Source organism: Hakea prostrata, chromosome 8, assembly GCF_041222555.1.
Source record: "Hakea prostrata isolate BN-2017 chromosome 8, UWA_Hpros_2, whole genome shotgun sequence".
Taxonomy (NCBI): Eukaryota; Viridiplantae; Streptophyta; class Magnoliopsida; order Proteales; family Proteaceae; genus Hakea; species Hakea prostrata.
In genome coordinates this window covers 870,803-896,942 of record NC_142607.1, presented here as the reverse complement: position 1 = coordinate 896,942, position 26,140 = coordinate 870,803, and the positions used below count along the sequence as shown (strand labels likewise).

General features: G+C 36.9%; 1 protein-coding gene across 1 annotated transcript; it reads right to left on the bottom strand.

Annotated features, from left to right (window-relative positions):
• Positions 1 to 276: 276 nt before the first annotated feature.
• Positions 277 to 25,942, bottom strand: LOC149006156 (mechanosensitive ion channel protein 10-like). The gene is made up of 6 exons (XM_089164962.1): positions 24,910 to 25,942; positions 24,480 to 24,814; positions 19,077 to 19,200; positions 18,482 to 18,775; positions 18,159 to 18,361; positions 277 to 642 (listed from the first exon to the last, which is right to left on the bottom strand). The coding sequence occupies exons 1-6, from the start codon at positions 25,816 to 25,818 to the stop codon at positions 369 to 371; spliced, it is 2,139 nt and encodes a 712-aa protein (XP_089021088.1). The 5' UTR covers positions 25,819 to 25,942; the 3' UTR covers positions 277 to 368.
• Between the last annotated feature and the right edge of the window lie 198 nt (positions 25,943 to 26,140).

The window sequence follows — 26,140 nt, the reverse complement described above, 5'->3', positions numbered from 1 at the left end:
AACTAAGTCATGAGATTAATTTTAACAAGTCATACAATCATGTCAACTGCATAATGAATACAAAGGGAAGGTTCACTTTATCCTCACCTTTCAACCAACCCAAACCATCAATCAATCAAAATGAAAACCAATTAGTGAACTGACACACACATGTCTCTCCATAGAACAGAAGATATCTTATAAACAATATGACCATCAAGAAGATTTGCATCACACCATAACTCATCAAATCCTTTTCTTGTAGGAAAAGCAAAGAAAAAGAAAACAAAAGAAGGCAGAAAGAAATGAATGAATGTGGAAATTCATCCATTTCTGATTAAAAAGCCTTGGATGGTTAGATTGATTTATACAACCACGTACATGATCGTTCAAGAATGCATTGGCATCCGTCCAGCATTGGCCATTTGGAATTGAGTGAGATGAACCTCTTGAGGGAGAAGGTGGTATTTTATCCCGAGGTTTTCAAAGATCTTCTTCAATTCTAATATAAGCTCCGTTCTCCGAAAATTGCGTTCGCCATAATTCTGGTGATTCATTGTGTGCAGGACACACAAACACATCTTCATCTTGTCCACGTTCTCAATCTCTTTAACTATCACCGAGTGCTTTGGGTTCCAATACTTTGGCTTGCTCTCTATGTATCTGCATTCAACAACAGTTTTCTTGAACAAATAAACAAACAAAATATACTAATGCTGTGTTGTATTTGCATTCAGTATCAATTTTACATTCACAAGCAGTAAATGTATCTGTTTTTATCATCTAAGATTGACTTAGAATGCATGACAAGTGATGCCTTAAAAATCAACCCAGAGATTTACGAATGCAGGTTTGTTTCAGGGAGAGAGAGTTTATTAGACAAAATTCCCACAAATGAAGGACATATGTGTGTGGAACTAAAGGTAGAAATCGGCAAAATAAGTCAAAGTAATGCTGATAAACTCCTTTAATTAGTTCTATGTTGGTATAGAATGTGATCAAAAATTTCCAATCCATGGTAGCAAAACTTGTGGTCATCCAAAATTAGGGTTAGACTAGAGAGGAAGAAGACGTGAGAGAAAGAGAGACATGACTATGTTAGATTCATTTATTTAAATAAATAAAATTAAATATTTTAACTTCTCATAATTATGATGTGGCCCAAACATTATTGATAATACAACTTTATTCAAGGTCACCGCCTTAATAACTGTTTGACGGTTACCTAGAGGTGTTTGATGAGAACACTGTTTCTACAGGACTCATCTAAACATGTATTTTGTGAAGAAAACGTTATGGCAATTTTTTGTAAACTCTGGTCCCCGGTTTTTTTAGCAAGAAAAATTTCTTGTCTCTCCATCATTCGATTTCTTAGGAAAAATTGGAAGAACTAGATTTCTTCAAAATTGAAGATGACGACCTTCTCGGAGAAGAACTCACAAACGATTTCCAGAAAAAAGTTTTCATGTCTAGAGGTAAGTACCTTATCCTATGTGAAATTCCTCACAACCCTAACTTGGAAATCTATATTGTAGGTCTCAAAACCCAAAGTGAAGGAAGAAGATAGCTGTGGGCCATTCAAATTGAACCCATTTGATATGACTTGGAACCAATGGAAGTAGATGGTGATGATGCTAAGATAGAAACCTTGTCGGAGTTCGGAAGAAGATCTAGGTTGAATGATGACGAACTTGGTAGATGGACCAAGAGCACAGTGATGACACAATTGGAAGGTCCCATAAAACTAGTTAAGACCCTTCTATAACTTGGAAAAGGACCCAAGAGGAGGATAGAGCTTTCAGGGACCAAAATCCAATTTTTGACCAAAGTGGTACAGGTTGGCAGCCTGCCTTTGTCGCCCCAAGTGACCAACCAGTATTGGGGCAAATTTGTCACTTTTTGGGAATTAGGTTTCTGAAGGCCTATTTAATAATTTTCGTTCTAATTTGTGTCACTATGTCATAAGGCTATCAGAGACCCTCCAGAGCTCTCTCTCCAAGGCTAAGGAAAATTTACAAGTATCCGTGAAGTTTTCCTCTCGATGAATCCTCTTCTTCAAGGTTAGCGATCACTCTCTTTCTTTTAGTTCTACATTCTCTTATTGATTCTACCTATTGTTGAGAGTTTGAAGAAGGTCTTAAGCTACTGTAATGGCTTACTCTTCATTCTCTTAGTTCTATAGGGAATCTCTATTCACTCAGTTCTTCCTTGAACTTCATGGTGTGAATCTGATAAAAGCCTAGCATGAATCTATATGATTGTTGTCGTCTTTGATTAGTTTGATTTCCAATCCATGCTAGACAATATTCTAGGTTGTTTTTAGACCTTATTCTATTTTTCTTAGTCCTAGAGTGAATCCCCATTCACTTTAGTCTATCCGTGAATATGTGGTTTGATTTTGGATGAAACCTAAGTTGGGACTCGTTAGGTTTTCATTCCTTTGGCCATGATTGATGCCTAAATCATTCTAACTAATGTCTTACTATTATTTCAGAGTTTTATAGTTAATTTCGGAGTGAGTTGGAACCCAAATGATGAGTTTCTAATTGATTTTAGGTTTTGTTGTCCGTACATAGCAGCATTGGCAGCTTGCTTTGGCAGCCCTGGGTGACCAAAGGGTACCGAGACAACAAGTTGTCCTATTTTGACTCTGTTCATCTTCAAACCTTTAGGGTTTGTTCCTAACATTGAATCATCGTACTAGGGTTTCCTTGGCAAGTGTGAATCTACCTTTTGGTCTACTTTTCGAAGGTTACAAGACAATAACAAGGTGAGAACTTTCACTTAAAAATAACATAAGTTACTTTCTATTTTTAAATGCATGATCTATATTACTATTTTTGGACTTATTCACGATAGATATATAATTTCAGAATGTTATTCGTTATGATGCTATGCATATTTGTAAGAATGTGAATGGATTATGATATGATTTTATATTTGAAATCATATTTTAATGTGATTGCCTAGGTTGTGATTGTGGAATGGGGAATGCCAATTGGGTGTTTTTGTCTCGGGATATCAGTGGAGGTGGTATGGGACGCTTTCCTATGATGCCCTTTGACGCTTTCCATGGTTACTAAATGATGTACCTAGGACTTGTCTAGATTTTTTTGGTTAGAAACCCCATCACATCTCACCCTATTGGCATGGGTATTGAGGCCGAGTGACCCATGGCAGCAATGGGATTGTGGGTTCTCAAGACCGGCATCCAACCCGTGAAAGGACATAATCACATTGTGGGGCATTCATTGGTAGGGTCGCATAATAATAAGCATGGGTTCATGGACGCTCAAGACTGGTAGACAACCCATAAGAAGACATAAGAGCTTCCCATTTATTATATGTGGATGACCAATAGGGTTAAGAGTTTGTAGTCCGAATTGGTTGGAGCCATAGGATACAACGACTCTAGGGGGAAAGGTACCGGAACGGATTGCGAGAGGCAAGGATGGGAAGTATCCGACCCCAAGATTGATATAATTCAATAGATGGCGTGCATTGGGCAGGTATAACCCTGACACGTGCCAATACTTATACCAATGGTGAAGTGAGAGAGTGGTGACCTAAACCCCAGCCATGGTGATTGTCTGAGATGGATGCCTTGACCCAACTATCACGGAGAACCCAAAAACATGCTTAAGAGTCATGAAGGAGAGTGACTGAGATTGCTCCAGAGGAGTATGGTGTTCTATATCAATGTGTGTTTGCCATTAGAGACTAGCATATGTTAGATTTAGATGCGTACTTGCGCATTGTCTTATATCATATTGCATCATGCTTTGTTCTTGAATATTGATTGTAATGGTTATTTGTATTTGAACTACTTGCGGAGTTCTTTTGAGCTCACTCTTCAGGGACAATGTTTGTTTAGATGACTATGCAAGTACGGAAGGGATCCCGAGCTCCTATGTGGAGGACCCTTCCCTATATTATATAGCTGAGGAAGCAATGGGATATGATAGTGACCTGTGGTACAACTCGAGTGCCAGTATGGAATACTATCATGGCGCCAATCAACACTAATAGACATTGTCTTGCTAGCAGATGGGAGTATGAGCTTGATATGGACCCCAAGCTTCAAGAACACAAGCCCACTGAGAAGAAGACTAGAATCGAAGAAGAAGAATAAGAACTTCTAGAGGATATAGATTAGATTGATAGACATTTTTTAATTCTTCCAGTTGTAATAATTTAGTTGACTATTCTTCCGCATTTGATATTAAAGTTTATTTCCACATTTATCTTACTCTGATTACTTTGGTATCATTTTTCCACACGCTGGTTATGATTTGAGATCCTTCTAAGATTCATTTTTTGTTTATTCTTTTATATACATTAATACAATGACTATTTCTTGCTTATAATTATACTATTGTGCTATATGGGAGGATGATTGTTAAGACTTGATCTTCGGGGGCTGTGGATCACACTTTTGGGTATTGTAGTTAGGGCACCGGCTGGGGGGATGTGACATCTTGTCTTTTGTATGATTGAATTAAGAACATGACTAGTTAGGTTCTTGAGTTCAATATTTAGTAAATTGATTATTCTATTGTAGTTCTCACATTTGGCATTAGAGCCATGGTTTTTCCTCTGCCTGGAATTATTTATGAAATTTCTATGGATGATGTGATGATTCATGATGCTATTGATCTTAGGATTTTGATGTTTGATTTATTAATCCATAATAGAAGTTGTTTTAAAAATTTTTGGGAAATTTTTCGTATCCATTAGAAGTGTTGGATGTTGAAAATTCAAAATCAGAGAACTTTTGGATTCTGTTTACGGTGACAGAAGGCAATTTTCCGTTAAGAAGGCGCACCGTTCGGTAGCAGGACGGTGCACCTTCTAAACCAGACGGCGCCCCTTGTAACTGTGAGTACATCACAAAGAGCAGACGGACCCCAGAAGGTGGCCATCTAGGTCAGACGGTGAGCCGTTTGGTGGCTGGTTTTGCCCTTTATAAGCTCAAAGACATGCATTTTTTTTGCCCTTTTTGGGATTGAAATGTCATAATAAAAAACATATTTGAATAATTTTGATTAACCACAACATCTTCAATATGAAAAATATGTTTATATGTAGTGATTATTTTTTAGATCACATGAATGAAAATGACATTGAATTCTAGTTGTGCATGGGGACATGATACATTGACCAAGGGAAATATTGTTTCTTCATGTACGATTAGGATGAACTAGGAAGTTGTTGTAATTTCTTAAGTAGCCCACATGTATTGAGAAATTTCAATAATTTTTTATTTTCATCAATTTTTAGATAAAATCATTATATGTAAGATCTTTGCCACAGGGGAGGTTTTATGATATGCAATTTTATGTATTTGTATTAGTGTACATTAGTAGACTAATATTATGTTTGATGGGTTGTGCTTCTAAATTTGTTATAGTAAGCATGCTTGTTGATTCCTTTGTAGTAGAACAAAAGGTTGTATCCTCTGATCATGATGTTCTTCTACTTACTGGAGACAACTATACTAGTTGGAAAGAGTTTGTTCAACTGAACTTGGGCTATGCCATTCGCAAGGCAATGCCTATGGTACATACTGAATCTAGTACTAATGCAGATATTGAACTGTATGAATGATGGGAGTGATCCAATCATTTGAGTATGATGTTCATCAAGTCTCACATTATTCTTAGTATTTGTAGGTCCATTCCTAAATGTGAGAAGGTCAATAACTTCCTGGATGCCGTTGAGGCTCAATTCTTGACCTCTAACAAGGCATTGGGTGGTATGCTCATTAGTAGGTTGGCTTCAGCCAAACTCATGACTTGAGAGGGGTGCGTGAGCACATTATGTAGATCATAGATATTTTTGTCCAACTCAAGCACTGAAGATGGTGATTTCTGATGACTTTATTGTGCACTTCATCTTGCAAACTCTTTCCTATCATTATGCCCCATTTAAGATCTTACATGACACACTTAAGGAGATATGGTCAATCAATGAGTGTCTGACCATGTGTGTTCAAGAGGAGGGGCATTTATTGCAAGAGATGGGAGAGTCCAAATTTGGCTGATGGTCCCATTTCGAACCAACCGACTTCCAGTAAGAAATGGAAGGGAAAAGGAAAGTTGCATGGTGTCATGCCGACCATGAAGGACAATCTTAAGTGTTTCTTTTGTAAGAAGAAGGGGTACATGAGGAAGGATTGTCCTAAGAGGCAAGCATGGATGGAGAAACATGATAATCACCTTTCTCTTGTGTATTCTGAATCTAATTTTTGTGTTTTACATAATGACTGGTGGATTGATTCTGATTCTACAATCCATGAGTCTAATACCTTGCAAGTTTTTCTCAATCGAAGGAAACCAGTGGGAAGTGAATATTGTGTCTATTCTGGAAACCAAATGCCTTTTAGAGTTGAATTTATTGGAACAATTAAATTAATGTTAAATTCATGACACATTTTATTTTTAGACCAGACCTTTTATTTATTAAAACAGTTAGAAATGTTGAATTCAGGACATATTTTGTTTTTAGACCAGACCTTTTATATTTCTAATTTTTCCAGGAATTTAATTTTTGTATCTAAACTAGTTCCTTTGAGATACAATTTCAACTTCACTATGAATTCATTTATGTTATTTAAGAATTCTAATGTTGTTGGTTGTGGTACTATAGTTGATGGTCCATTTAAAATTATGTTGAATGATGTTCCATGTAGTTTAACTACTTCCCATGATACAATATGTATTAAACGTAGCATTGTGAGTGTAACATCTTCAATCTTATGGCATAGGAGACTAGGTCATGTCTCCATTAATAGAGTTAAAAGATTAGTAACTTTGGAGTTCTTGAAACTCTTGATTTTACTGATTTTGAGATTTGCTTATGCTACATCAAAGGAAAGTAGACTAATAAGTCTAAGAAGAGTGCCAATAGGAGTTCATAAACATTAGAAATTATACACATCGATATTTGTTGCACTAACAATGATCTTAAGTAGTGAGAAATATTTTATTACATTTATTGATGATCACACTAGATTTATGTATCTTTATTTGCTTCATAATAAGAACGAAGCATTTGACGCTTTTAAGATATACAAAGCGGACGTAAAGAAACAATGTAGTAAACAAATCAAAGTAATGAGATTAAATAGGGGTGGTGAATATTATGGTAGATACATGAGTGATAGACAAACACTTGGTCCTTTTGCTAAATTTCTCCAAGAGCAGGGTATAGTTGCACAATACACTTTCCCTGGCACACCATCACAGAATGATGTTGCAGAAAGGAGAAATATGACATTGTTAGATATGGTGAGGTGTATGATGAGTAACTCCAAACTATTTCCTTCTTTATGGACGGAAGCTCTTAAACAACCGCGTATATTTTAAACAGAGTTTCAACCAAAGCGGTTCCTAAAATGACATTTAAGTTATGGAAATGTTAGAAACCGAGTTTAAGACATTTATGCATTTGGGGTTGTCCAGCTGAAGTAAGAGTATATAATCCACATGAAAAGAAGCTAGATCCAATAACCATAAGTGCATTTTTTGTTGGATATGCTGAAAAATCTAAGGGTTAAAGGTTTTACTGTCTGAATTATTCAAGTAGGTTTGTTGAGTCAAGAAATGCAAAATTTCTTGAGAATGATGTGATTACTGAGAGTGATCGCCTCATAGACTTGGGCTCCGATAAAAGAAATAATGCAGTTGGTGCTCCTTCATCAAGTGGAATGCTGGTTGTTCACCTTAGTTGGATGGACATAGAGAGACCAATGACTTGAGACCCACGTCTTGCTGAAATTGCTATGGAGAATCAGTTGATTCTGCAACAACCTCCACAAGAGGTTGGTGATATGGCGACTGAAGTGGTCATAGAAGATCATGGTGAAGATCTTTCACATCAGGAGCATCCTGTTGAGGAGCAACTTGTTGTTCAGCAATCCCAAGAAGTGGATGTTGAAACACCATCAAGGAGATCAACTAAAGTCAGAAAATCAACAATACCTACTGATTATGTTGTATATCTGCAAGAGTTTGACTATGATATCACTATTGAATTAGATCCTGAACGTTTTCACAATCAATGAATAGTGATAAATCTAGTTGTGGTATGAAGCTATGAAGGATGAGATTACTCTATGGCACATAATGATGTTTGGGACCTTGTTGAGTTGCCTGAAGGAAAGAAACTAGTAGGTTGTAAGGTCTTTAAAACTAAGAAAGATTCACTAGGCAACATTGAGCAATACAAGGCATGACTAGTTGCCAAGGGATTCACACGAAGGGAAGGCATTGACTATAAGGAGACATTCTCTCCCGTGTCAAAGAAGGATTCATAAAACAATCTGATGGGTTTATTTCAAGTAATGGTGAACAATTGATTGTAAACTTAAGAGATCCATTTATGGACTTGAGCAGGCACCCCAACAGTGGTATTTGAGATTACATGATGTGATCTCTTCATTTGGTTTCGAAGAAAATGTTATGGATTAGTGAATATACCACAAGGTCAGTGGGAGCAAAATCATATTTCTTATGTTATATGTAGATGATATTTTGCTTGCAACCAACGACTTAGGGTTGCTACATGAGGTGAAAAGCTTTCTATCTCAAGACTTTGATATGAAGGATATGGGTGAGGCATCTTATATCATCGGGATTAAGATCCATAGGGATAGGTCTCAGCGTGTTTTGGACTATCTAAAAAAGCCTATATAAACAAAGTTCTTAAGAGATTTAGGATGAAAGACTGTTCACCAAGAGTTGCACCCATTGTTAAGGGTGATAGGTTCCATTTCAATCAGTGTCCAAAGTTGGAATATTGAAAACAATCAAAAACCATTCCATATGCTTCTGCAGTGAGAAGCTTGATGTATGCACAGGTTTGTAAGAAACTTGACATTGCTTTCGCCATTGGAATGTTAGGGAGATATCAGAGTAATCCCGACTTGGATCATTGGAGAGTTGCAAAGAAGGTCATGAGGTACCTTTAAGGAACAAAAGAGTTGATACTTACATACAGATATTTTGATACTTTAGAAGTTATCGGATGTTAGACTCAAATTTTGCAGGTTGTGTTGATTCTCGTAAATCAACATCTGGCTATGTCTTTATGCTAGCTGGTGGGGCCATATCTTGGAGAAGTGTTAAGAAAACCTTGGTTACTACTTCTACCATGGAAGCTGAGTTTCTATCTTGTTTTGAGGCTACTATGTAGGGAATATGGTTGAAAAACTTTATTTCTTAGAGTTATTGAGTCTATCTTTAGGCCAATGAAGTTATACTGTGATAAACTGCTACAATGTTCTTTGGTAAGAATAATAAAAGTGGAAGTTGAAGTAAACATAACGACATTAAGTATTTAGTAATAAGAGAGCACATTAAGCTAAGGAAGTGCTCATAGAACACATAAAGACTAAGCAGATAATTATTGATCCGTTAACAAAGGGCCTCCTATTAGTCAAAAAGGTAGTTTTACTTTTACCGCATTTCCCACTCCTAGGAAAGAACTCCCCTTTCTATTCTCAATTTCATATAAGAGTGAACATCTAAGGGAAAGACGATCATGTTGTCCGTTTGGGACTTCGAGAAGATTTATCTTCATGAAAGGTAATTATTACACATTTTGGTGTAATGATTATTGTGTAGTTTGTTTCTCATTTCCGTTATATACATTTTTGTTAAGATAACAAACATGTTCTTGGACTAGGAATAAAAATTTGAGGTTTATTCATAAAGTTGGGTTTATGGAGGAAAAGAAAAATTGTATTATGATACATGGAAGGTACCGCCTGAGTCAAAGGGGTCTACAACTATGATTCTTACAGTTCTATTTTTTTGTTTGAACATTAAGAATTAAGGTGTAATGTTGTTTGGGCCAAGTGGGAGAATGTTATATTCCATTTATTTAAATAAATAAAATTAAAGGTTTTTACTTCTCATAATTATGATGTGGCCCAAACATTATTGATAATTACATCTTAGTTCAAGGTAACCACCGCCTTGATAATTGTTTGGTGATTACCTAGAGGTGTTTAATGGGAACATCGTTTCTACAGGGCTCATCTGAACCCGGATTCTGTGAAGAAAACTTTACAGTAGTTTTCTATGAACTCTAGTCCCCAATTTTGTTAGTAAGAAAAATTCTCTGTCTCTCCATCATTCTGTTGCTAAGGAAAATTTGGAAGAACTGGATTTCTTCGACATCGAAGATGACACCTTCTCGGAGAGGAACTCGCAAATGACTTCCAAAGACAAGTTTCCATGGCTGGAGGTAAGTACCTTATCATGTCATTTGAATGATTGAACTAAGAACATGACTAGGTAGGTTCTTGAGTTCAATATTTAGTAAATTGAATACTCTATTGTAGTTCTCACAAACGAGGGTTGAATTGGTTCAGTTGTAGTGTCCAAGCCTACATCCACTGGATGAAGGATTATTTTCACTATTTAATCCTTTGAGCTCAAGTCCTGTTGTACACTATTACTATGACTCGAGTTTGTTATCGCATGAGTCCTTTTTCACTAAGTTACTAAGTCTCATGTGATTAGGATTACATGTAGGATTTTGAATTTGAATTTTACAACTCCTACATGTTGGATTACATTGAAGAGCTCGAGTTAGAGTTGAACTACCCATTCATGTACACTGTTGATGTGTTTCGTAAACCCAAAAAAATTGTTGATGTGTTTCAATCAGAGTAGGTATTCTCTATTGTGATAGCAAGGTTTTCACATTTTCTTGCATGCATATAACCCATATGGTTATGGATGAGAGACAATGGCTTGAGTTTCCTTGCTTACGTTAGAGTCCTTGTGGCATTCAACTAAGGTTTTGGAAGTTGCAGCGTGGGTTTTTTTGGTAATTTCTCCAATATCCCACCTCAAACTCAAGGGCCGCAATGAGACTAGAGGTCTTAGGAGACTGTTAAAACGTTGAGTGGGGAGATGTTTTGGGGAATAGATTTGTAAATCGGTCCCTTTGTAGAGATGTATCAAACCTCAAATCACCTTCAGCCACCTTGTCCTTGATAAAGTGAAAGTCTATTTCCACATGCTTAGTACAGGCATCAAATACTACATTTGTGATTAAGCATGCGGCCCCCACGTTATCACACCAAAGGATAGGTGCATTGGGCAAAAATATCCAAAGCTTTGGTGGTAGGGCTTGTAACCAAGTAAGCTCTGCACAGTGTCCACTAGAGAACGATAATCTGATTCAGTGCTTAAGGGGGGCATAATGGCATGTTTCTTCGGGTTCCAAGAGATTAAATTGCTTCCCAGAAAGATTGCCTTACCATCTTTGGATTTACGATTATCAAGGCAACTAGTCTAGTCCACATTTGAGATGGCTGAGAGGCCAGAAATCTTGTATTTGCAATGGAAGGTAAACCTATGTGAGAGGGTGCCTTTTAGATAGTTAAGATGGATTCTACAATGTCCCAATGGGCTACGGTTGGGCTTAGCATACACTCGCACACTTTATTTACTATGAACTAAATGTCTAGCTGAATCAAAGTAGCATATGTAGGGCTCCGACTATGCTTCTATAAGGAGTTGGATCTTTCAAGGGCTCTCTTCTAGTCTTGCTTAATTGAGTTGAAGTAAGACATGAGTGGACACCGGTTTGTTATCTGCCATTTATGCCCTTTGTATAAGATCTTTGATAAGTTACAATTGATTTATACAAATTCCCTCATTGAATCGAGTGACTGACATGCCTAAGAAGTAGGGAGCTTTAACTGCAAAAGTGGATCCCAGATTTTGCAAAAATTCAATCAAGATCTTATTGTTACTTCCCTTGAGGATTGTTGAGGAGATGCCATGTCAGCATTACCACATCAATTTGATGACAACAAACACAAGGTACTAATGTGTACTTTGAGTTGTGTATGCCTAGATCAAGCCAAGTACAACTCCCCGACACTACTATGCAAAATTTATGAAGAAGCAAAAAGGACCACTCAAGAGCAACAATGTCCATAGATATCTATGATGATTGGGACAAAGATAAAATCCAAAGAGAAGTTATATGTCCGGAGCTACACACCACATCTTCTTTCAATCCCGAACTGGCATCTAGATTCTAAAGCTACACACCATATTGCCTCTGATCTTGATAGTATGTCTATCAACACTCTATATACTAGCACAGACCAAGTTCGGGTTGGAAATGGTACAAGTTTGGCTATCAAAAATATTGGTTCCACTCATTTAATTTATACTCATCATACCTTCAATTTGAATGATGTGTTGTATGTTCATATAATTGCCAAAAATTTATTGTCAGTAAGTTCACATATGATATAATGTCATACTTGAGTTTCACTGAAATTTTTGTTCTGTGAAGGATCCACATAGAGGGACCAAACTGCTACAAGGAACCATTAAAGATGGGTTATACCGTCTTCCCATTTCAAATTCAATAAAGCCAAAGCCTATGATGCACATTGGTGAAAGAGTTTCCAAGATGGTATGGCATGATGGACTCGAACACCCCTCTTCCAAGTGTATGGCAGGCATCATAAAAATTTCAGCTCTTCCAATAAATGAGTCCACCCAAACATCATCAATTTGTACTCCATGTCAATAAGGCAAAGCTCATAAGCTACCTTTTCCAATTCATAAACAAGCAGTTGCATCATCATTTGAACTCATCCATTTTGACATATGGGGTGCAACACTAGTAATATCAACTCAAGAATCTAACTATTATATCTCTTTTGTTGACGACCACAATAGATTCACATGGATATTCCTCATCGTTCATCAATTAGAAACATTTACTAAGTTCATGCAAAACAAAACAAATTTGCTGAGAGAAAACACCGCCACATTTTGAAATGCGGTTAAGTCTTATGGCCCGATCTTCTGTACCAATGGCCTTTTGGAAATCAACTTTTGAAACTGCATCATTTCTCATCAATAAACTACCAACTCTATTTTTACATGGTCAATCGCCATACCAGGTTCTTTTTTAAAAGGAACTCAACTACATGCTTCTTCACACTTTTGGAAGTGCTTGCTATTCATGGCTAAGGCCATATAATAAAACATAAAATGCAATACAAATCCCCTCAATGCATTTTTATAGGTTATAGTGCTACCCACAAAGGCTTCAATTGCTATGAACCAACTCTTGGAAGAACCTACATATCTCGTCATGTTATTTTCGATGAAGAGTGCCTCCCTTTGCCAACAAATTACAAGTCCACTAGCCCAGTTTCAAAACACCAAAATCCAAGCCCACTAGTGGTTATAAATGACCAAATTAGTTCTCATTTCCCAACCTTGAACCCCTTCCCACACCCACCACCTAGTCAACCTTTACACCCCAATCCAACTTCACCTCATAATCCAACAAACTATCATCAACAGCTAAATCCCACCACAATCGTGTCTCCTGTATCCACCTCAACAATACCCAATTTACCTACTTCAAATCCACCTCATAACTGAATCACCTAGTCCTTCAAATCCGCCACATGTAAACCCATCTGAACCTCAACTACCATTGCCTCAACATGTTATGACCACTAGATATTGATCTGGCATCGTTAAACTGGTCCAAAAATTAAATCTCATGACCACTAGACATCCTATGCCATCAGCCTACATAACCCAAATAGGCACCAATGAAATTAAACCAACTTCATCTCCATGGCCAACAAGGATAAAAAATGGAGAGAAGCCATGTGTGAAGAATTTCAAGCATTTCTTTGAAATGGAACTTGGCAATTAGTTCTATGTCACCCATTGATGAATTTACCTGGCAACAAGTGGGTATATTGGATCAAAATAAATGTCGACATCTGTTCATAATACAAAGCTCGTCCTATGGCAAAAGGATTCCATCAATGTGAAGGCATTGATTATTTTGATACATTCAGCCCAACTATCAAAACCACCACCACTAGAATGGTCCTATCTATTGCAATGGCCAACGGTTGGGTACTTCGACAACTTGACATCCAAAATGTTTTTATCAATGGGAATTTAACTAAAGATGTTTATATGACTCAACCATAGGGGTTCATCGATCCAATAATTCCATCTTATGTGTGTCATCTAAAGCGTGCTTTGTATGACCTAAAACAAGCACCATAGGCTTGGTCAACTCGGCTGCGTTCATTCTTAGCAAAAATTGGGTTTCAAGCTTCCTCATCTAACACAGCTCTTTATGTACACAAAAACAATTCAAAAATCATTTATTTGTTGGTGTACGTAGACGACATCCTAATTGCAGGAATTGACTCCAAGGATGTCCAAGCTCTATGTTAAAGCAACCTATAGCGGGTGAATAGGTTGCAACTAGTGGAATTTCCCAATTTTTCGGTTTGATTGCAAGTTCAAGGAAAAATTGAAAATTCAAATGAAATTAAACAATAACAAACAACCACAACACAATAATTTATAGTGGTTCGACTTTACAAGTCTACGTCCACTCTTCTCTTGGCCTCAAAAGAGATTTCTACTAGTGATTTTCTTTCAATACGGTGGTTACAATTTTTGTTTATCCTAGGGAAAGAGCACCCTCTTTAATATTTGTTCACATGAAAGAATACCCAAAATCAATTCTAATCTACTTAGACTAGAATAGAACAAATACAAGAGAATGATATTACCTAACAAGAGGTGTGACACTTTACCTTTTGTGTGAGTGTGATGCAATGAGAGTGTATACTTAAATGGAGATGAATGCACCACCAACACCTTCAATCACCTTAAGCTTGACTTCCACAAGCTTGATTAACACCTTAGTATGTTCTTCAAGGTTGAATGAGGATATGAGGCAAAACACAATTGATTTCTCGTTATCTGAGAATTTGAGAGTTGTAGAGTGATAATCACTCAACACGCAAGGTTCAAGTTCTCAAATGGGGTTGGCTGGGCTTATATAGATAGCATTCAATTGCTTGGCCCAACCTCCCAATGGATAGAAATTTCTATGAAATTTCAGTCCAGACGAACATTTATTTGAATCAGACGGAACTCCGTCTTAGAAAAAATAGCCGTTGGGCTTAAATCAGAACCAGACGGACGTCCGCCTGGTCAAACAATCATCCGTCTAACTTTTCATAGCCAGATGGATTTCCATTTGTCCAAACGAAAATACCGTCTAGCACTCTGTGACCAAACGAAAATACCGTCTGGCATCTGTGACTAGATGGATGACCGTCTGGCTCAGACGGACGTCCATCTGAGTACAAAGTGCAAAGTAATGTGCACTCGGGGACTTGATTGTGTTTTTGGTATTTTTAGCCAACCCTAAGCCTTATACACTCTCCTATTATGTCCTAGATTAGTCTAATAACATGAAATGTGTACAATTGAGTGCAATTACATATGAGTGTACATGAAGTGACTTAAGTCCTAATTTGCTAAGTCTTCTTGCTTAAGCCTGAGTTGTTGATCATTGATGTTCTTGAGTCTTCTTGCATTCCATCATTCATGCTCATCTTGATTTATACTTCATGCCCATCTTGGCCTTGACTTGGGCTTAAGCATTTGGCATTGAGTTGGATTAGGTCCACTTCCTCTCATATTGAACTAAACAAACACAACTCAATATAGCCATTAGTAATTCATGTTTGTTATTATCTAAACAAATGGAGGATGATGTGGCAATGCTGACATGACATTTTCCAACACTCTCATTATTAGTCTTGGCAATAAATTTGCCATCAAGGACTTAGGTGATTTGCATTTTTTCCTTGGAATAGAAGTCCATCAAGACACTACTAGGTTGCACTTGTCCCAAACAAAGTATATTTTGGACATTTTGCAAAAGACAAAGATGGAAGGAGCAACACCAATATCAACACCGAGTGCAACAACCAACCATGACCAAGGAAATGGTTTAGCATTTGAAGATTCAATTTTATACAAAAGTATTGTTGGAGCCTTACAATACTTAACACTAACATGGCCGGATATATCATTCTCTATGAACCGAGTTGTCCAATTTATGCACTCACCAACAAATGAGCACTGGTCTGCAATAAAATGAATCTTATGGTATTTAAAATATTTAATTGATCTAGGCCTTAAAATTTAGCCCATGGGGTCAATACAATTAATTGCATACACCAATGCAGACTGAGCTGGATGTCCATATGATAGAAGATCCACCAGTGGGTGTTGTCTTTATTTGGGTGACAATTTGATCTCTTGGAGTTCGAAGAAACAACATATGCTAGCACAATCCTCAACAGAGTTAGAATATAAGGGGGTTGCCAATGCGGTAGCTGAGTCAATTTGGCTATGCCAATTGTTACAAGAACTAGGGTTGAATGGACCCCACTAATTCTCTATAGTGATGATATTGGGGCCACTTACTTTGTAGCTAATCTTCTATTCCATGCATGGACCAAACACATCGAGATCGACTACCATTTTGTCAGGGAATAAGTCGCATCAAATCAACTCTATGTCCGTTTTGTACCCAGTCAAGACCAATTAACTGATATTTTGACAAAATGTTTACCTAGCCAAAGGTTCAAGACTCTCAGGACAAGCTTGTTGTCAATCCACGACCGCTACACTTGAGGGGGCGTATAGAGGATGTTCAAAATTTGAATCAGTCAATCAATCAAATAGACTTACCAAGAGCGGAGACACTAATCAATCAGCAAGGTTTACCTAAAGTGGTGATGTCAATCAATCAACAAGAGTCACCTAAAGTAGTGACGTCAACCAATCAACAAGGTTTACCTTAAGTGACGTTAATCAATAAGCATGACTTACCTAAAGCGGTGATGTCAATCAATCAGCAAGAGTTACCTAAACTAGAAACATCAATCAATCAACAAAACTTACCTAAGGTGAAGATGTCAACCAATCACTTACCAATAGTGGATATGGCAAAAAGCAATGATAAAGTATTGTCATATGTGAAAGAACCTTCCCTCACAAAACAATGTATCCCATCTATAAATAATGTTCCTATTTAAAGGAAATAATAAGGGGGAAAATAGTTTGTCGTGGACGTAGGTGATGCGTCCAAAATCTGCTTAGCCCTTAGATCTCCTGAGAATGACCTGCAAAAACGAACGTCAGATGTTGCTCGACCGCTGGGATCGGGAGTCCACCTCCGAAGGCTAAGTCAGTTGATGAACTTAATCACAAACGGCTCTGCTAGAGCACAGAGCTAAGGAATGAATAACGAGAATACGATTCAGATTGTATTCGTCCTCCACCTTATGAGTAGGTGAAGTCTTATATAGAGTGTACCTTCGAATCTCCTTTGTTGGATGTATTTAAGCCTTCTTCGGATAGTCGTCAGATCTTAATAAATAGATCCGTTGAGTGATAGATCTCTACTAGGCTGGACTAGTAGATGACTCCTTTGATAATACGATCGTTATATGGTAGTTATTCATATAATAGCGATGAGTGACAGCCGCCAAATGCTGCTAGCCGTCTCTAGGTTGATTAAGCTATTCCGATCGTATCGGATTAGGGCGTGCTTGTGACTGAGTTACTTTTCTTCCTCAGCAAGCTATCTCCCGAACCCGGCTCGCTTGGAAGCGAGTTGATTCCTTTGGTCCCAACCGGAGTCGAGGATCGAACCAAGTTTGAACCAGGTTCGGTTATATTTTCTCCATATCAGTAGGTTTATCCTAAACCGAACCATGTTAAATTGCAGTGTGTTCTTATTCTTCTCTTCCTTCCTATTTCTCTCTTTATTATAGAAATTCTAATTTTATCTAATGACATTGTGCTAACAAGCACAACTTCTACAAGTTCTGATAACTAAAGTGCCCAAATGGGAAGGCATCTAAGATAGATTGAGAAGTGGAAAGATTAAGACTAAGACGACACCCAACCTAAAGGGTTACCAGGCCATGTTCCAAGAGACTGAGACTGAGACTGAGGTGGAAAACTACATTTTGGTACATTATAAGATAAGAGATTGAGACTGAAATCACTTCTATTGCATGGACTAAAGGTAAACCTCAACTAGTTATTGAACTAAGCCAAAGGAGACTAAAAATGGAAATGAAACGAAGGGTTCTCTCAAAATTTATTGTTAATATGTTTTGTTGAAATAAGATGACTACTTTGAAGTGGTAATTATGTGTCAAACATTAAGTGTTGTATGATTGTTCAATATTTGCCCATATGAGCTTTGCGGCTTTTATTGTATGTTTTCTTAATCAATGAAAAATAAAATAAAATAGCATCAGAAAGGTTGCTTACCCATGTATAGCTTTCTTAAGTGCTGTTATCGTCTCAATAGAGGTAGCGACATCAATAGTAAAATCAATGGTGTCTGCCATTTCTGGACTTCTATAAAAATTGCTGATAGGCTTCGTCAGCAGAACAGAGTTGGGATAGTATATCTTTTCATTGTCATAGCGAAGAAACACCGTTGTCAATATATTCATCTCCTCAACAATCATCTGTGGCAACAAAATATGCCAATAATTTAGTTTATAAAAGAAAAAAAAAACAAAGTTACAGCAAGAAAGAGAGATGGAAAAATTAAATAAATAAATGGCAGCAACCGATATAACACTTACCTGAATATTATCGACAACACAACGATCGCCAACATCAAAAGGGTGCATGACAAAGACAAAAATTATGGATTCAAAGATAGTCTTGCATGTGTTCTTGAACATGAAACCAACTAGTAGCAGTTGAGATGTAACCACCAGGATGACCTTGGTTGTTGCTAATCCAATCACCAGAATGGAGACAACAATTATGATTACACTAACAATGACGCTAGCTAACTTATGAAGCTGCTGCACTGCTGTTTTAGTGTCATTAAGTGAATGTGCTAGAGATTTCCTTTCAATGTAAGCTCGTACCTGCAACATGTAGGTAATTACTGAATAAAAATACTATCTATATATAAGAAAATCTAATAGTAGTGACTGAAACAAGGCAAACATGAAACAACCCAGATTTATGAATGTATTTGTTGATTTTGCTGACTTATCTGAAAGAGATCAATCAGTTTGTCACTTATAATCTTCTACTTAAGCAAGGTAATCCTTTGAGAGCTTTTCAATGAAATCATGTGCACATATCCAAGACAATAGAGTTGTCATCAACTCTTTAATTGTGGTAGATTGTATTCTGTGTATGGAATTGGTAGTTGTGGCTTACCACCCAATTCCTGAAAGAAGATTTTCTGATTTGTCCAGTCTCCAATGCACCTTCAAATAGAGGAAATATGGTATGAACCTCATCTCTCCCTAGGAACCTCATCAGATCCTCTTCTTCGATATACCTGCAATTACAATTTTCAAAACAGGATTGTTAAGTTCAATATTTTCTGAATTGTTTGCATATTATTGATGATCCAATATAAAATATATGGCAATTGAGCTCAATATGCTTAGTTTGCTCTTCAAAACGGGCTAGCAGCTATATGATGCTAGAGGATGGTGTAAGTCTGCCCCCAATGGGCATGTACGAGAAAGGTAAGTGGAACTCATCATGATCTGACATAGGCAAAGCAAGCCAATGGGCGCTTGATCAAATCTTTGGCTGATAGAAGTATTACTGCCTAAAACAAAGGCAACCAAACACTCTAAGGTGTTAAAGAGGGAGGGGGTGATTTGTTGAATAAAATTTCATACATAAAATACCAGCAGGGTTAATCTACTAATAAATAACTAAGTATTGAAGTCCCAATCGCCCAAAGGAGAGAGGTAAGCCGCCCTAAAAGCTAAGTATGCGTTTGGTAACGTTTCTGTTCTGAGAAATTAATTCTTATGCAAAACCGTTTTTTAATGTTTCTGTGCTAAAAGACCGTTCTTTGCTCTTTTTTTTTTTTTTTGGTAAAGAAAAGACCGTTCTTTGCTTGAAAATGGCGTTTGATAAATCCATTCTTTAAATATTTTCAAACAACTAATAATGGAATAAGTTGGGTTTTTTTCTTTTTCTTTTTTGGGTTGAAAAATAAAGTTGGTGTTTGATAAACTTGTTTTAAAGCTTCAATTTGAACCAATTTTATCACGTTCGTTTCTGTTCTTTGGTAAAAACATCTTTTTATGTTCTGCAAAAAGCGTTTTTTAGAACACTTTTCTGACCGGTTCGTTCTTAAAGAACAGAAGAACAAACCGTTTTATCAAACGTCTCTAATCACATTCTTCCGTTCCCAAAGAACAGAAGAATGCCAAAAACATTTTTTAAGAATTTTATCAAACGCACCCTAAGTAAACAAACCATGATGTAAAGACGACGGTTTTTGTTCTCCCCAACACCATTTGACTTTGTTAAAATATTCATGGAATCATCAAGCAGTACTTAGACAAATCAAGGTCCCAAATTGGGTTTTAATAGAAGGAAAGAAGGATCGAGTGATGAAATCAGCCTCTTGCATAAGATAGACCCAAGTCTTGTAAGAAAGGTCAACCACAATAATTAAAAAATATAAAAAATAAATGTGTGCCAAAAAAGGTTGGGTTATCATAACGACCCAAATAATTCAAAACAGTGAGTAGTAGATATCAAACTTAAGAAACAGGCAACAAGAAAAGAGCAGGTGGAGATCTAGTTTGATGTAACTTAGTTCAAAAAGGTAGACCAGCTTGGATCCTACAAGTCAAACATGATCAAATTTATCAATGTGCAGAATTTGAACCAGACCAGCTTGGATCCTACAAGTTAAATCTAATTAATTTATCAATGTGTGGAATGAGATGGAGATTGAAGGACACATTTGACTTATATCTTTTATAAATTTGACACATTAGACTTATATTTTTTACATCTCTCCATCGGAATAACCACCCTGATCCAGCTCGTAGCTAGGGCCAAGATTTGGACTTAAATCTCACCGTATGTACCCCACAAGAAAAGGCTATTGGAAAAATTACGTGATTAGCTGCTTTTAAATTTTTCCTTACAAAATAATCACTCAATATTTCAATTTACAAAATTAGTTAAAACTGAGTTTGCATTTATAAAACTAGTCAAAATATTGACTTTTCACCTTTTTGGACATTTTTTACCCTTAAAATTGACATATCAAGTGGAAAAATCACTATTTTATCCAAAAGGGAAAAATCATTATTTTTTCATATATTTTGAAAATTTTCACCAATATGTCTGTATGGTCAATTTTAAGGATAAAAATGTTCAAAGAGGTGAAAAAAAATACTATTTTGCCTAGTTTTGCAAATGTAAACTCACATTTAGCTAGTTTAATAAAGTGAAACATCGACTGACTATTTCCGTAAGAAAAACCTAAAAGCAGCTTAATCATGTAATTTTCCTGATCTACAGTGATGTATGAAAAAACTGAGAAACACTAAAAACGCTTGGTTTGGTTGTTGTTGACGTCTGATGGCTACTTTTGGTGATGTTGGCCCTTTTGTCAGATAACACCACACACACATTGTCCACTCCACTGACCACTCTCGGATGAAACTGGGCCCACTACATCCCACTTTAGGTGACTTATTGTCATTCTTCTTTGTTTTCGTGACCAGTCGTTTTCAATTTCCGAGTGCAATAACGGATCATTTCAGCACGTGCGCATACATTGAAAAAGTAGTTACCACGTCAGAACCCTTTTAACGCGTCATAACTAAGTCATAACCCGACCGACCTACATGATTCTGGCAGTTTCCTAAAAAATAATTCCATCTTTTCGTTTGAGTTAAATTGAAAAATACATCCGAAAAAAAATATCTAAAATTTTTATTTTATTTTTCCAAACTCTGGTCAAAGTCCAAATTTTAAAGATTCATCATTGCCTTATCTCTATTACTTTCACCCATTCATGTCATGTGGAGACTTTCTTTCACATCAATCAATAAAGAGGAACTAACCTAAGTTTTTACCTACCCATTGCCCTATTGGGGAATGGGGACTCGTTAATTCAAGCTTTCCCCTACCCAAGTCTATGTCAACAATTGCTTGAGGTCACTAAAGAGGAACTAATTCAAGCTCTCGCCTTTACCAAACTTTATTTGATCTATGGTGGTGAATTACACCATCAAAAGCTTTGGCATTTATGAATTTATCAAATATCTCAAAAAGCTAATTATTGACACTAATTTTTCTAGCAATTGTCATATCATTAAAAATTTTCTCCATTAAGTAAGACCAAATCTTAAAACTTCATACACTGAAAAAGGCCCAAGAGGGTTTTTCTAAGAAAATTTAATTTTTTTAAAAATAAAAAAAAAAAATGTCAAGTGTTAGTAATTCACATGTAGAAAAAAGGGACAAAGTAGTATCTATGAAGAAATTTTTAAAATTAGGTGTGGCCATGGCCCTCTAGCATTAAGGAAGTTCCACCCTACCTATGATAACTGACTAAATTGACCCGTATTAACACGTCATGTATTCATTACCTTACAATTGGATCTCCGGAAATTTTTCCAAATGTACTAATCCAACCTTTAATTTTGTCTATAATTACTATTGCCCACTAAAGTGAGAGTTAAGAAGGTTAGTTTGCATTGACGCATGTGAAAAAAAATGATAGTTTGGATATTTTGCTCAAAAACAGAAATAGTGAAAACCTTAATGCACAGTCTTGACAACTTTATCTTAGTAATAATAAAACTGAATTTGAAAGATAAGAGATATGAATGTATAGAATAGTTTTTAAAAATTTAACTAAGGGATTTCAAAAAAGTTAATTATAATCCCTGGATCAACCAAAAAAAAAAATACCAAGGGATAATAGTAAGAATCAATTGAATCAACTTTTCAAATTACTAATCCAACCACGCACAATTCATGCCCCCTACCATTAAGTTCCGTTAGTTTATTGACGATGTGACATCTTATATTTTCTCAAAATCCACAAAATACCTTTATACTTACCTCTTTATTTATTTACCCTTTTGTCAAGTTATAGTAGTACCCTTAATTAACTGTGGAGAAAAAAGTTACTATAATCCATTTTATTCAAAAAAAAAAAAAAAACACCAAATAAAGTAAGAATGATTGAATAAAACTCAAATAGAAACCAATGAGGAAGACAAATCGAATTCAACTCAAATTGAAAACTGAATATCACTTAAAATATTTTCAAAATAAATGAAGTTTAGTGAAGGTGGAAAATCAAATTGGATTTGGATTTTGCTCATTTTTTTAATTCAAAATAAATGAAGTTTAGTGAAGGTGGGGAACCAAATCGGATTTGGATTTTGCCCATTTCTTTAATTCAAAATAAATGAAGTTTAGTGAAGGCGGGAAACCAAATCGGAATAAATGAATTTAAAATAAATGAAGTTTAGTGAAGATGGGAAACCAAATCGAATTTGGATTTTGCCCATTTCATTAATTCAAAATAAATAAAATTTAGGATAAAATTGGCATTTAAAATGGTTTTTATAAATGGGTAGCATCGTCTTTTGATTTCTTAATTTTAATGAAGGGCAAATTAGACATTACATATTCAAACTTAACGACTACTTAATACCGTTATAAGGAAGGGGGCAATAGTAATTTTGTAAAGAACAGGGTTATATTAGTAATAAAATCAAACTACAGGGGCAACAGTAATTATCCCAAATATAAATGTAATAATTTGAAAACCCCAAGGGAATTATTTATAACTTACCCTTTTATTAATTTATTCATGTCAAATTGTCAAGTATTATTACTTGTTAGGGCCATAGACAAAGTTTGAGTCACCTTCCCATTGGAAGAGAACAATATTCTCTCTTACCTTAAAAAAAAAAAAACAATATTTTCCCGTTATGATTTTTAACCGTATAATTAAAAGTGGGAACCAACGGGGTTGGTCCAAGTGGTAAGCAGTTTGTTTCGCTTAGGCAAGGTTCCGGTATCGAATCATTGTGGATGCAAAAAATCCCCGTTGAGAGATTCACCCACCACAGCCAGGTGTGCAACATGGGTCGAACACCGGTTTATAAACCGGGGTTGGCAAACCAAAAAAAAAAAAAAAAGTGGGACCATGTGATTGGGGTTTTATTTTTTAATATTTTATAAGTGAATCCTACCATTATTTATGTGGTTAAAATAATGACGTGTCACCTTTCCGTCGAAAAAGAAAAAAAAAAAAAAACAATGTCCTCCCCCTTAGGATTTTTAACCGTAAAATTGGGAGTGGGGTTATTCTGGGGATGTTCTTTTCATTAATTTTGAATATCTTATAAGTAGATTAGATGTCCTATCCATTATTTTTGAATATCTTATAAGTAGATCCCACCACTAATATGTGGTTAAAATCAATGTGGTGATCGAAACTCCCACCGCGGATGTTTATACTTTATAGTTAGTTAGAAATTAGAATCCATAATGGATACGGGTCGGATCACCATGTCCTCCTTCCTGGCCCGATCCATGACTCGCACCAAAGGGCAAAGGGAGACAATAATGGTCAATTGAGTAAGTGGACTTCGCTTTCAACCTAACAAAGTAATAGTGCACATAGCACCGTACCATAAAGTGACGCACAATGCGCGCCACCTCTATGGCAGCGCGCACTCGCAGCGGTTACTGACCACAACAGTGCAGAACAGAACAGAACAGAACAGAACAGAACATCAGCGAAGTGTAATGAGTGAGTGAACTTACTTGGCTTCCGGTTTCGCAACGTTTCTGAAGACCCGTTGTGCGCAGGCCCTTGCTTCCCACTCACTAGTGATCTCGGACTCGGCGTTTGCAAAATCGTCAATCGTTCTCGAAATCGTCGACAGTCCTGAAGATCTCACGTAGCTCACCAGTCTCTTCACGTTAAACGGCGATGCAGTGCTAGTTAATTTCCTCAGTTTCTCTATATCAATCCTCCCTTCTCCAAACTTCTTCGACCTCGTCGTTGCCATCGTCGCTGCCTTCTTCGTCCCCCTCCTCAACCTTGCCGGTAATGATTTCGCATGTGTCAATCTTATCTTCTTCTCCTGTTCCTTCAACTGTTACAGAACAGAACAGAACAGAACAATTGTAAATTGCAGCAGAAGTCAGAACCAGAGAGATAAATAGTTGGATTTTTTTTTAAATTGCTTACCTCTTCCTCATCGAGGGGAGGTCCAGATAGTGTCTCGAGTATGTAATGGTGGAAGACGCTCTCCTTGATCCGGTCGAAGAAGGTGGTGACATGGAACGAAGATGCCAACCACTTGACGAAGATGATCTTTAACAACCAAATAGTTGCTCCGACTAGTACCGCAACCAAGGCTTTGAAAACCATCTTCAAGATCTTCTTGTCCTTCTCAACTTCTGGGTTGAACATGAACGTCCATGCAAACAAAACCAAACCCAACCACACACACTTCTGAACGCTCCTCCGGAGTCCGTACACAAAATAAAGAACCCTCTCGCGAAGTAAGAAGTTGCGTTCTATGAAGAATACAACAACACCGACGAGCCATGTGGAGACAAGGCGGCCAGAGAAGATTACCATCACCATCAAACACCATTTCCATATCACCAATCCCCACTTCACTTGATGCTTGAGAGACTTCGTCGTCAGAGAACATATCAAGGAAGTCAAAATGACCAAAAATAGAACCCATTCGATTACGAGTCTCATACCGATCTTTCGCTTCTTCTTCCGATACTTACCCGAATAATTGTCTTCTCCATCTTCTTCACCTTCCGTCAACAGATCGTCGTCATCGTCATCAGTGGAGGAAAGGTCGTTTCTGTCGGGGAGAAGGGGTTCTTGTAGGTCTGATTCAGGGATAGGTTTTGAAGCTGGGGGTGGATAATTAATCTCCACGAAGCGAGATTTTGGTTTGGAGACATTGAGGCGACGGAAGGTGCGGGTTCGTGTTGGGTTTGGGGACTTGTCGTCTTTGCCGGTGACTGTCTCCTTAACCTGCACTGTGTCGAAGGTGACCTTGGGTTTTGGGTCTGGTTGTTCAAGCTGAAGCACCACTTCCGTGGTGGGTTTCTCTGTCTCGAGGCTCTGCATCTCTGTAAACGCTCACACAGGTAGGGAGAAAGAAAAGGTTTTGGGATTTAAAACCATTGGATGCCAATCTTATTTGAAGGTGACGCCCTTGACTTAACCCCTACAATTTAGGTATCGCCTGCATTATCTGATCTCATGATGAAAATATCTACCATCATCCTCTCCTTTTTTGTTGAGATGTCTCCACATATACTTAGATTAGATCTAATGGTTGAGAGAGAAGAATTTGGGTTATTTATGTAAATATGAGTTATTTTCTTTACATTCAAAGGTTTAGTGTTTTGTGAATTTATAAAATAAAACTCTAACGTCCACAATTACA